At 37.7% G+C, this 14,263-nt stretch overlaps 1 protein-coding gene across 1 annotated transcript in view; it reads left to right on the top strand.

The window, feature by feature from the left end:
• LOC150099691 (anoctamin-8-like) overlaps nucleotides 1–14,263 on the top strand; it is a 416,071-nt gene that overhangs the window by 92,330 nt on the left and 309,478 nt on the right. Inside the window, exon 4 of the mRNA XM_090403618.1 lies at nucleotides 10,391–10,507. Coding sequence (XP_090259744.1) covers nucleotides 10,391–10,507 — 117 coding nt within the window. The remainder of the gene's footprint in view (nucleotides 1–10,390; nucleotides 10,508–14,263) is intronic.

Raw genomic sequence — 14,263 nt, forward strand, 5'->3', positions numbered from 1 at the left:
TGCTGCAACCTCATCTTTGTTATAATTTATTAGTTTTTGCTTTACATTTATGGGGAGTCTAATCTAGGAAGAATGTATCATATGTGGATAGCTTGTGCTTGTCGAATTTGTACTTTAAAGTAATATTTTAGTATATTTTTTAGTGTTCTTTGTACAGTGTTTGAATAATGGTAGCTAGCCAATACATTATTGCCCAGTCTGCCACCATTTAAGGACTACATTTTACACATACTCATAACTACATGATTTGCATCGTATTCATCATCATATTCACATCCCAGAAGTTAGAATTGTGGAAGAGAGACTGGGGAGTGCATGTCTGCTTAAAGTGTAGAAAATGGGAACAGCTCGGTAATATCTAAATTAACATAACAGACTCTGGCAGCTTTATGCCAGAAACAAATGAATGCTGGCTGAGAGAGACAAGTAGCATGATTGAGGGTGAGGAAGATGAGCAGCATGTGAAGTGTAGTAGGTTTGAAAGATGGTGTTGTTTTAGAAGATGGTTTTGTTGGTGTTGATTGGGCATGTGAATGTTGAGTGAGAGTAGATCACTTGGAGAGAGAGAGAGTTAGGTGCACTGAAAGAAGAAGTGGAACATATGACAAATGAATTAAGAAGTCTGAAAAAGAAATTAGGAGACTGGAAAGAAAGGATGAGAAGCAAATGAGAGTAGGAGTGGGAGAGGGAGTTATGGGAATGATAGAAGGGGAGAGAATAGGAGAACTAGGGGAAGAGAAGAAATGAAGGAAGCCAAAACAGTGCAGGAGCCAGGAACTGGAGAGATGACAGGAAGGCAGCTAAGTGGGGAGAGTAATTAGAGAAAGAGATTTCACAAAGGCATTTGGCAGGTATTACATGATAAGCTGATATTTATGTTACAGCATTATGGATTTAGATATCATCATTATCAAATTCCTGACATATACCCTTGGGGGTACAGGATCTTGTGGAAATACTACATGAAAAGTTATTATATCATTACTAAATTCCTATCAACTATTTTCCTCCAGATTAGCATGTTATCTGTCAACATTCCAATATTATCAGATCTTATATTTCATGTTATCTGTCAACATTCCAATATTATCAGATCTTATATTTCTGTCTTCTTAGCCACTTTTTTACTGTATCAATTCACCTACATCTTGGTCTTCCTCTGGATCTTTTTTCTGTCATCCTGGCAAAAAACAAGATGTCAGTGGTTTAGATGTCAAGTTAGCGAATTGGATTGGAGATTGGCATCTAGTAGATATCAGTGAGTTGTGTATGAGGGAGCGGTATCAAAGAAGCAGAAGGTTACAAGTGGGATCCCACAGGGCTCAGTACTGGGACCGTATTGTTTAACCTTTATATCAGTGATATAGGGATATTCAGTTGCTTGCTGATGATATGAAGTTGGGGATAGTTATTATTAATAGTGCAGATGTGGTAGCCCTTTAAGCTAACACATGGATACAGTCATGAATATCATCCTTAGGGGATGCAGCAGAGGAGTGGCAAACCAGCTGCATTAATACACTAGTAACCCCTCATTAGGAAGAGACTCAACCCATTCTAGACTGATGAGAAGGATAGGATAGAGCAAATAGGCAAATGAATGGGTGTAAGTTTAATTCAACTAAATGATGTGTAAGGTCTTGAAGTTTGGGATGCATCGATGGAAGGCTGCATATACTATTGGCAGAACTGTACTGGAGGAAGTGGGGGAGGCAAGGGAACGTAGGGTGATGATGATAGAAACTTGAAGTTCAGGAGACATATTGCAAAAATGGTGAAGGTAGCTGAGAGGATTGCTTCAGTACTGAGAAGGATGCTGACCAGCAGAGATAGAAAAGTTGTGATTCCATTGTATAACCTTGATCAGACTATCTGGACTGTTGTACTCAAATTTGGTCCCCAGGATTTGAAGGGGATAAATTAACCTTGGAAAGAGCACAGAGGCAGATAGCAAAAATACTATCAAGACTCTACAATGTTATTTATGAGGATAGATTGAGGGAATATGGACTTCAAAGTTTGGTAGATAGAAGGAAAGATGATATGATTGAGACATTTAAACTCTTGAGAGGTAGTTACAGAGTTTACACTGGGGGAGATCTTTTGTATGGTAGGACAAGGGGCCATCCTTGGACATTGTAAAAGGAAGTAGTGAGCAAGAGGGTGAGGAGTAGTTTCTTTGTATGGAGGGTGGTTGAACCGTGGAATGCACATTGCCTAACAGGGTAGTGATAGCATGAATGGTGAATTAGAGGAGTGGTATGATAGATTTTGTGTTGTCAGTGACATGCCTCCCACGAGTCTTGGAATGTCATGGATGTCCTGATTACTACTAATAATAATGTTGCATTCATAAGGATGAAAATCTCAGATAAAGGGCTCATTGAATACCTCAGCTATATCCTCTGCAGCAATTACCAGTTTATCATTTTCATCCAGCATTATTTTCCCATCATCATGCTTTTTTTTTTTTCTACTTGTCACACATATTGAAAGAACTTCCTAGGATTTTTCTTCACTTGATTGGCTAATTTCCACTCTTACTTCCAACTCTTACCAACCATAATACCTTCCTGGCCTGCTCTTTGTACTTCATGTAATGTTTATTGCTTTTCATCTTGTGCTGCCTGCATTAAGCCTTCTTTTTCCAGATTGCATGCTTAATCTTTTCATTCATCTATTCCACTCCTTTTTCATTCCAAAGATGAAAAGGCTTTTTTTTTTTTAGCCTTTTCACCTTTGGAATACACTTAAATATTGTTGCTGTTAAATATTTCTTGATCAGTTCCAAGTACTATTTATCTCCTTTCTACCCAACTCCACTTTCCATGCTATAGATCCTGGACCTGTAGTTCCACATATACCTTTTCCTAATTATCAAGAAGTTTTTATATTATTGGACACAACCCAGGTAATCACCTTGTGGTCAGTCTTTCCAGCTGGAGGAAGATAAGACTCTCCATTCAGGATCACATTCTCTGATTACATAATCAGATCTAAGACCCACAACTCTTTTGTGCCCTCTATTACATATTTCCTAAGATAGTGGTCCTCAAGAACTCAAGATATTCATTCTCCTTCTTCCTTGATACCTTTGCTGTGGCTCCAGTTTGTATTATATGATATGTCATTGTTGGGTATATTCACAGGTCAGTTTGCAGACTAATCTATTCAACCAAGTATACTTCTGTAAAACTCGATGTAGCTTGGAAATACCAAAGCGCTTTACATCGATTTTTACAGAGGTCAAGTCTCATGAGATTGTTACAAAAATAACCTTGTATGTCTCTATATATTTTATGCTAAATATTAATGTAAATAACCCTATGGAAATTGACTGTACTCACTGCTTTAACAAAAATTTTTAGAATGTAAAAAAAAAAAAAAAAAAAAATTATGTATAAGGGCACAAGAAAGTTGTTTATGATTTAAGTGTATGAGAAAGTTGTTTGCGAGCTCTGTGTATAAACACCTTCAATGTCAAAGAGATCGGCAAGGTTCAGACAAGTTTCTGCTGCCTGACAAGATAGAATTAATGGAATGCACGGAGGAGAAGAAAGAACGGGTCAGTCTTAACAGAAGATTAAGGAGTCGTGCCGAATTCTTCGGGGGTTACAACCCTTCGTGTAAGGTTCCGGAGAATGTGAAATAAAAAGGGACTGAGCCGAACATCAAAGAGGACAATCATCGCAGTCAGCAGTTAGAGTCAGAGTTATCGGAGTCGGCAGATAAAGGCAGAAATATCGGCAGTAGGATCCAGAGGACCGGACGTTACGGCGAACCCACACCAGAGGAGAAGAATGGGAATGACGAGAGAACAGCTGATGTAAATACCCGAGGCAGTATCGGTCAGGTGTCTTTTTGCCGCAGGAGATCAACTGAATCCAAAAGCCGCAGAGCGATCTTCAAGCCCGTATGCTGAAACCTCTTGCCTGAGGTTTTCGAGTTCCAGAAAATTGCAGTCCAAAGCCCACTAATATCCGACGAAACGCCCACTGAAGCAAGACTCTCCAGATGAAAGCCTAAGGCCCAAGATGAAAGGAAAAGCATAGGGCCTTTGAATGAGTGTGCGACACAGAGCCTCTGTAAGTTTGTTCCATCTTTTGTTGTACATTCCTTTTGTAATCTTGGAGATACGTTATAGATGGACTGATAAGAAATAGTAATAAGTGTCTATAAGAGAGTCTTCTGATTTGTTATTAATTGGAATATAATTTGTGAGATAACTTGGCATAGCTAGCTAACCTCTTTTCGTGAGTAAATTAGTTTCAATAATTTGATTTAATAAGCAGAGAAGTAATTGAGTTTAGAAAAGGAAAAGCTTGTTTCTTTAACACTAAAAAATCTAATGGATAGGTAGAGAGAGTAACCTCCCTGTCGTTTAATTAATGCACTTTGTTATTAATGTAAATAAATGTGTATTAATTATATGTCAATAGAGTGCCACCTGATCCTTTATTTTTACAATGCACTGTTCCTAAATAAATTCTGACTTGTGAGTGGGAAACAATTAAGGCATTAAAATCGTAGTTTAAGTACTTGAGAAACCATGACTGTTTATGTAAACTTTGTTGAAGGAATTTATGCTAGTAAGAGAGAGAGAGAGAGAGATCTACCGGACGTATTACTGAGTCTTATGCTGATATAGAAATACTGGTGGAGCAGTCTTAAATAAATTTTCCAGTGTTCATAGGCATACGACTAATAAATACGAAAGGTGGATAAACATAGCACACAACAGAATAAGTATGAAAGGTTATGAAAGCAAAAGTGCACTGCTAATTAGAATAAAGAGTTAATATCCCCATCTACAATAATGCATTAGACTTTATTCGTTACACTTCCATGTCTGTTTTAATAAAATTATTATTATTATGTGACACCTTCAAGGAGTCCAATGACTCATCGAGGGAGGGCGCCTACTCCATAACTCTCCGTCTCCTCCATTCAATCCACCAACTATAGTGAACCGCATCATCTACACTAATGCCATCTACTGCCTACCACAATTCACATCCTCTTCTTCCCCCTTTTGTTTTAGCCATGAACATTAAATATTTAAGGAAGATAACCCCTTATTGCAGATCCTATAAGTGAAGGTTCCAAGTAAAAAATTTCAGAACACTTTGTATACGTAGTAACTTAACATGTTCACTGCCAACTACGAGTATACTCTTAGTTGATATATGAGTTTCACAAGCCAACTACGAATGTTCTCATATGATGCTTACCGCCGGCAACGAGATTACTTGTACTGACCTTGAAGAAGTGAAAGTGCTTGGCATGCAGAGCGTAGCAGCAAAAGTGTGTATACTCATAGTTGGTATATGAGCCTCGCATGCCAACTACGAATATACTCATATGATGCTTACCGCTGGCAACGAGATTACTTGTACTGACCTTGAAGAAGTGAAATTGCTTGCCGTGCGGTAACAAACTATGCCCGAGGAGCGTGGCAGCGAATGTGTTAATATGGTAAATGGTACTTGAGACTAGCTATTGAGTTTAACTATATATATAAGTATTTGATTTTTGTAATATTTGAAGAAAGAAGTATTAAAGGTTGAATATATTTTATGAGGTAGTTTGAATTCAGCTGTTTAAATTATCAAGTAGATTGAATTTTCCTAGTATTTGAACAGGTAGGTAACATGAGATTAATTAATATAGGAAACTCTTCCTGTATTTTTCCACTTCTCAACACTTTTGCCCACTGGAGCCTCTTTTTCTACATAGTCTTCATCAACAGTTGTTTCTTTTTTTGGTCTGTGGGCAGTCCTCCCTACTTCCAACAGTCCAACAGACTGTCATGTCAGAAACGTTAATCCCACTAGCTGCCAAGTCTCTATTTAAGTTCTACAGCAGGCAATCTTGGATTCATTTTGCTTTTCCTAAGTAGTAAATGATCTCGAGTAAGTATACTTTTCCTTTTCTGTTAGGAGAAAAGGTACCTGTCTCTCTAAACCTCTTTAAAATTGCATTAACAGTACCCAAACCAACAACACACTCAACTCATTGGATTTGTCTTTGAGTCATAGATGTGTGCTGAGAAAGAGTATATATTTTTGAATACTTTCTGGAGATGTATCCATTTTATAGTTACACAAAATTAACATGATCAAATTAACAAATATCAACTTTTTTACAGATTAAAAACAACACTATTATTATTATTACCCAAGACCCCATGGAATCAAAGACTCATTTAGGAGGTCCTTTTATCATACCGTGCTTTAGACACACTCAAATTCTCTGCAGACACCACTCTCAAGCAAGGCATTCCAATCATTCACAATTCTGCATGAAAAAAACCTGCTTCTCACTCCCCTACTCACACCCTCTTTATACAGTTTCCAGGGGATGACCTCTGGTTCTCCCCTGATCTCCCACTATTTTCTGTAGAACCTCTCCAGCATTGATCCTATAACAACCCCTTAATAACTTGTAGGTCTCTATCATATCTCCCCTCTTCCTCCTGTCCACTAGACTCTGCAAGTTGCATCTTCTCAATCTTTCCTCATACTCGACATTCCAGAAGTTAGTTCTTCTTCAGAGATGTTGGACCCTTTCCAACATCTCTTCATCCTTCTGAAAATTAGGTGACCAAAAATCTGGGCACAATAGTCCATATGTGGCCTAATCAAAGCCCTATACAATGGAACAAGAATCTCCCTACTTCTACAAGGGAGTGTCCCCCGAATCATTCCCAGAAGCCTTTTTGTTGTCTTCACAATTTTGACTATGTGTCCCTTAAATTTCAGATCCTTATCCCACTATCACCCCAGATCGCTTATTTTCTCCACCTCCGACAATATATCCTCACCAAGCATAAATTCTGCATCCCATTTTTGTTTTCTAAATTTTAAAACCTTACATTTTGCAACATTGAACTCGCATCCCCATCCCCATTCACTAGTTTTCTTGTAAGGCCACAACATCCTCTCTACTCTTCATGGTTTGTCCCAACTTTTCATCATCTGCAAACAACTGAATATCTCTATCTAAATCTTCACCAATATCATTAATATTACAAGTTAAACAGTGATCGCCCTAAAACAGACCCCTGAGGCACATCACTAGTAACTTTCCTTTTCCTGGATATCGTTCAGATAGCCAGTCTCCAATCCAATGCACCAATCTAATATCCAACCCCATCCACTCTAGTTTGATTATCAACTTATCATGTGGTAATCAATCAAAAGCTTTTTTGAAATCTAAGTATATTACTCTGTATCCTTCTCCTCTGTCTATGGAAGCAGTCACCTTATTGTAATAAGTAAGTAGATTACTAAAACATGACCTCTCTTTACTAAATCCATGCTGTCCATGAAAGATAATACCATTGTTGTCAATTCAATTCTGAATCCTAGTTCTCATAAGCTTCTCCAACAACTTAACTACAACACCTGACAAACAGATAGGACTATAGTTTGATGCTTGAATTCTATCACCTCCCTTATGAAGTGGCACAATCTTGCCCTCTTTCCACTCCTTAGGAACTTGACCCAGTGCAAGACTCGTATTAAAAAATATATGTCAAGGCTGGCGACAACTCCCTGGCACATTTCTTCAGAATGCGTGGTAATATATTATCAAGTCCCACAGCCTTATTTTCTGTAGAACCTCTCCAGCATTGATCCTATAACAACCCCTTAATAACTTGTAGGTCTCTATCATATCTCCTCTCTTCCTCCTGTCCAGCAGACTTTGCAAGTTGCATCTTCTCAATCTTTCCTCATACTCGACATTCCAGAGGTCACTTTTTCTAGTTTACTCAACTCTCCATACACCTCTTGATCACTTACAGTCAGTCTCTCTTCCCAATCAACTGCTCTCAATCTCTCCATGAAGTCACATTCACAAGATTGAAGGACTTTTATGAACTGCTCATTAAGTATCTCCACCACACCTTCTGCAACAGCTGTCTTTATACCATTTTCTCCAATCAATATCAACCTTCCATAATCATTCTTTCTTTTGCTGGCTACATATTGAAAGAACTCCTTAGGATTCTTTTTGGCTTCATTAGCTAATTGCTGTTCATACCTCTCTTTAGCTACCCTCACCAACCAATTAATCCACCTTGCTGGTCTTTGTAATCCTGATGAAATTGGTTATCACCACTTCTCTTATGCTGCCTCCATAATGTGCTTTTTCTCTGTATTGCATGCTTAATCTCTTTATTCATCCATTTCACACCTACCTTATTTGACCTTCTCACCCTTGGAATACATTTAGATATTGCATCTACTAGGGAGTTTTTGAAAATCCCCCAGGCTGCATTGATCTCTTTTACAGCTAACTTCTCATTCCATGCTACACTTGCAAGCTGTCTCCTGAACTCTTCATAATCCCCTCCCCCTTATAGTTCCACATATACCCTTTTCTTTCAGAGGTCCTCACACTACCCAGGTAATCACCTCATGGTCACTCTCACCAATTGGTGGGTGATTTGACACTTCATTTATAATTACATTCTCTGATGAGATGACCAAATCCAAGACCCCCAATTCTCGTTTGCCCTCTGTTATATACTGCCTGAGGTAGTTATCCTTCAAAAACTCAAGAAACTCATTTTCTTTACTTCCAGTTGCTATCTCATTATTCCAGTCTATATTCTATAATTAAAATTTCCCATAATAATCACTCTTTTCTTATTTGATTGTACATTTCATAGTCACTATCATCCACATTTCCTGGTCTATAACAACATCCAACCCAGTATTTCATTCCATTCAACTCTATCTCACACCATGCTGCCTCAAAACCACTTTCACTATTTCCCAATTGCATCTCTACTTTGTATGGACATAACTCTTTCTCTATCATCAATAGCCCTCCCTCTCCCTTTTTACCCCTTCTAACCTCACGAAGCACATCATATTTTTCCATCTCTATTCCTGCCAGGATGTCGTCCTCATCTAACCATGTCTCACTTATTCCAACAATTTTTGGGTGAACACACTCAATTAGTGCAACCATTTCATCTGCCTTGTTTCTTACACTTCTCGCATTTGTATATAAACACAACAGCTCATTCCTTAATCTACAGCTAGTTCCACTGATACCACTCATTCGATATCATCTCTTCATGCTCGACTGGGGCCATTTCCCTTTCTGCTTATTCATTTTAGAACCCTCTTCAATTCCAACTGTTTCCTCTTGATCCCAGGTTATCCCATTCCTTTCCTGCTCTCACATCCTCTTGGAGCATCCACCCTTCTCATGCTGTGTACCCCTGTCCACCCCGAGCCTGCCCGTTTCCCTGTTCATCTTGCACACCCATTCTCTCATTTTCCATACTCATGCCACTTACTTCCTCATTCATAACCAATGAGTATCTCATTAAGTATCTACACCACACCTTCTGCAACAGCTGTCTTTGTACCATTTTCTTCAATCAATGTCATCCTTCCATAATCACTCTATATATTCTAATAACTATTAATTAACATTGTAGAGACAGTTAAAACAATCAGCACTATATCAAAATAGTGAACTAAAACCAAAAATATCAAACTAAAACAAAAACCAAAATTATTGTTAACTGAAACAAAAGCCAAACTAAAACCAAAAACTTGAGAAAATTCAGCTTGTCCACTACTGTTTATGGGATTACATATACAATTTCACTACCTTTTATTAATGAATAAATACCATTTCAGTTTGGTTTAAAGATTTCCATAATTTTCACATAGGGATCTCCAAATCTGTTTATGAATGCATTTTCTCATCAAGGTACCCCTGGGAATGTTATTTTTTGATATTGTTAAATCAGTCATTGTTTCGGAGGTCTTCAGTTTATGGTGTTGTCAAAGGTTTCTTTGATTATCTTTTAAAATTCTTTAATCATTTCCTGTCGTTTGTGAATGTACATACATTGGCATATTTGATGTCAACCACTTACATTTTAGCCTTAATTTACTTATTCTGTAATTGATTACTTTGAATTGTTGTTAGTGAGATTAATAACTTTTTGTTGATTGCAAAGTCAGTAGGTCCATAGTTCATATTCATTTTGTGCTATTTCTTCCATGTAAAAAAACAACAAAAACTAATCATTTTTTGAACTATATTTTTGAACTAGCTCATCTCTTGTAGTGTCAGCATAACTATTCTATACTTCTTCATTCATTTATTTATTTCATTTATTTATACATTCTTCATTTGTTGATTAGTTAATTGTGTAGTGCTTTTGGCTTATAATGATAGCTGTCTGATATATGCAGCATCAGCCATTAATTTATAATTCTAATGATTTTACATGATGACATCATATCCTCATCTCTAAAACAAAATCCTCCTACTTGGAGGATTTTGTTTAAATATAAAAATGTCATTTAATTTGCTTATGAAATATTTTCGGTTTATAAAAAATGTTCTGCATTAGTTTCCAGGTGTGTCTCAGAAGGTATTATCTCTCAAGTATTGCCACTACACAATAATGAAGACTTGGAGAGGTTAAGAAAAATGTGGGTTCAAGTATTTTTTCAGCGACAGCCATTAGGTAAGTCACTTTATAATACAGCATAAGTAAAACTATATTAGATCAGTATTAATGAAGTAATTTTTATGAGACTAAGACTTAATATAAATTGGCATTCATTAATACCAGGCTTAATTAATGTGATTAAACAAGTTTGCAAAGTTAATTATTTTAAGAAATACTTTTTAGCGGTACAAGTAAAGATGGTTGGAAGCCTAAAGGGATGCTCTAGTTTCTGTATACCAATGCTAGTAGTATCAGGAACAAGAAGAACATTTGAAGCAGTCTAGTGTGATATCAAGGTCAATAAGACAAAATATGTGGTTGGTTGCTATAGGTCAGGGAATTCCAGGAATGATCTGGAAAATGTGTGTCAGAAAATTAATATGAGTGCAGGTTGAGTAATTATTATGGGGGGACTTCAACTATGGTGATATAGATTGGAAGGAAGAAAGATCACATGGCAGGAAGGAAATGGAATTCATACACCTACTGAGAGATAATTATGACTCGGTATGTGATAGAGAGGACTTAGGAGTAGAAAAGTATTGGACCTAGTCATTGGATCAGAAGAGTTAGCAATAACCAAGTTGACCACATTGCGTCTGACTGGGGAAAAGGAGCATTCGATTTTGACATTGGAGATTGTAAAACATGAGGAATATTCTGTCAAGAAAGGATATACATGCAATTGAAAGATAGCTGATTGTGACAAGCTTGGGAGGAAGCTTGAAGCTGTGCTTTGGCATAAAACACTGCAAGATAAGAAAGTTAGTAGCATGGAAGATAGTTAAGGGGCATCTAAATGGAGCAGTATTAAATTATATACCTAAGGCAAGGAAGGTTAATGAGGTAGGAGTTAGATGGATAAATAATATCATTAAGCACCAGCTGCAGAAAACGAAAATAGTGTGGAGGGTGTATAAGAAGAAAAGTGACCAGTAAACTCATGAATAGGAAAAGGTCATGCAAGAAAGGTGATCAGCATGATAAGGAAGGCAAAATCAGATTATGAGAAGAAACTAGCTGAGCAGACCAAAGGAAATCACAAAGAGTTCTTTCATTATTTGGCAAGTAAGAGGAAGAATGACTGTAAAAATAATCTTAATAAGTGCTGATGGTGACAGAAGCAGATAAAGTAGTTGAGTTACTGAGTGACCACTTTACAAGGGTATGTCAACCACTTACATTTGGGGCAGTTGCATACAACCAAATTTGGTTGTATGCGACTGCCCCAAATTTGGGAAGCTTACATCAGCAGACCTTCAGCCTAACAGCCAAGAACACCTACTTAGCCCGCAAGAGGGCATCAGGACTTTTAGGAGAACAATAACTTCATCACTTCATTCCCAGTTATTGTGTTGTAGTGCCTACGTGCACGTGCCTTTTTTTGTAAGTTCCTTTAGAAGATGGCAACGTGACGTTGCCGAAATATCAGAAATATTTATTAAAGTATAATTTAATTTATATTCTTAACTATATTGTTCAATTCCTTAAGTGTTTTAATAATGCATAACCAACATATAAGCCTGTCTACGAGAATTATTCAAATCCTCTTGCAGGGTTGCCACATCTGCACTATTACTGATAACCCTTCCCCTTGACATCATCTGCAAACAACTGAATATCCCCTTGCAATCCATTGATATTGATATAAAGGTTGAACAATACAGGTCCCAGTACTGAGCCCTGTGGAACCCACTTGTAATCTTCTGCTTCCTTGATATTGCCCCACCATACACAACTCTCTGATACCTATCAGACAGCCAATCCTGAATCCATTTGACTAACCCGACATTTAAACACATGTGCTGTACCTTAAATATCAGCTTATCATGTGGCACCCTGTCAAACAGCTTTGCAAAATCAAAAAAAATGGCAATGTATGCCTTTCCCTCATCAACTGCTCTTGTCACTTTATTATAAAAGGCAATCATATTACTAAAGCAAGAGTGCCCCTTAACAAATTCAATTTGATTCTCACAGATAACATTATTCCCATCTGCCCAACACTGTATATAGTCCCTCACTAATTTCTCCAACTGGCCTATAATTAGACACTTCCAGTCTGCTACCGCCTTTGTGCTACAGCACTATCTTACCTTCCATCCATTCCTTGGGTTTCCCACAGCCAGACTTTTATTGAAGAGCCAGGTCAACAGAGCTGTCGGTTCTTTAGCACGTTCTCTCAAAACCCATGGTGAAATACTACCCATCCAGAGTACTCAGTATTTGGAACACACACTCTCCTCTTGCACCTCTAAACCCTGAACCTGCTCTATCTCTCTAGTATTCAAACCTTCTTCTCCAGGATGAAATATTCCAATAAAGTGCTCATTGAACAACTCCACTGTCTTCTGCATCAGTCACTCTGTTCCCATTTTTATCTTGCAATGTCATTCTTCCACAATCATTTCTCCTCCTACTGGCCACATGGCTGAAAAATTCCCTAGGATTTCTTTGGAACTTAGTGCCAGTCTCTTCTCATATTCCAGTTTTGCCTTCCTCACCATACTGGTCACTCTCCTGGCCTGCGTCTTATATTCTTCATGTATCTGCCCTCCACTCCTCTCCTTGTATCTCTTCCATAATCTTTTTTTTTTTTTCAACTGCAGTTCATGTTTGATATTGTTTGTCATCCACTTTACACCAAATTGTGTCCGCTTCTTCACTTGTGGAATACAGCTTACTATTGCTGCTAACAAATATTCCTTCACAATTTCCCAAGCACTAATGATAATCCTGACCTTCTAATTCTGCTCTCCATGGAACTGCCCTTAGTTGATACCTAAGACTATTATAATCACCTTTCTTAAACTTCCACATACGTTCCCTTTTCTTTGATACACCTGCATGTCTATTCATCTTCCAAATCAAAACCACATGGTCACTCTCTCTCCAACTGGTGGGAGAGATGTCATCTCACTTATTATCAGCTCTTCTGATGCTATGACCAAATCCAAAACTCTTGAATTTCTTGTTCCCTCTATTACATGTTGCCTAAGACATTTTTCCCTCAAGAATTCTAGAAATTCCCTCCCCTTATTGCTACATGCATTTTTTTCTTCCCAACTTATACTGCTATAGTTAAAATCTCCCATAACAATCATTATTCTTGCACTTGCCAAGCTCAACTACCTAAACATCTCCTGCTCTCCACCCTCTGTGCTCCCTGGTTTGTAGCAACACCCCACTTAATATCTCTACTTCGATTCCTGTTATTATATCATCCTCCGTCAACCATGTCTCAGAGATCCCAATAATCTTTGGCCAGGCTGATGCTATCAGCACCATCAATTTATCTCCTTTATTTCGGATACTCCTGGCATTAGTATAAAGAATAAAAAATGTCACTGCTTTTATACCTATCGTTGTCCCCTCTCGACCCCACTAGACTCAGTGTTACCTGATGTCATCCTCCCTTCCCCCAACCACCGATTCCCACAAGAGACCATCCCTGCTACCATCCACCCTGGGAATTCTAGTTTCTCTACATTGACACACTGATTTAGTAATGATTAGAATGATTTAGTAATTTTTCCATGAAATGAATAATGCTTCTGCTTATTATCAAGCTGTTTTAAATGAAAAGAAGCGAAAGTCAATGAAGCAGATGACACTCGAGGCCTTCTTTTAAAAAAAAAAGATGCACTAAATCTTCCTAATATATAGTTAAACCTATCACGATATCATTAATATACAAATTAAATAACAGTGGTCCCAAAAATGACCCCTGTGGCATACTTGACTTTCTTCTTTTGAGATAGTGCTCTTCCT

The sequence above is a fragment of the Typopeltis vanoorti genome, chromosome 14 (genome assembly GCF_054136105.1).
Source record: "Typopeltis vanoorti isolate ZY-2024b chromosome 14, IOZ_Tvanoo_1.0, whole genome shotgun sequence".
NCBI classification, from domain to species: Eukaryota; Metazoa; Arthropoda; class Arachnida; order Uropygi; family Thelyphonidae; genus Typopeltis; species Typopeltis vanoorti.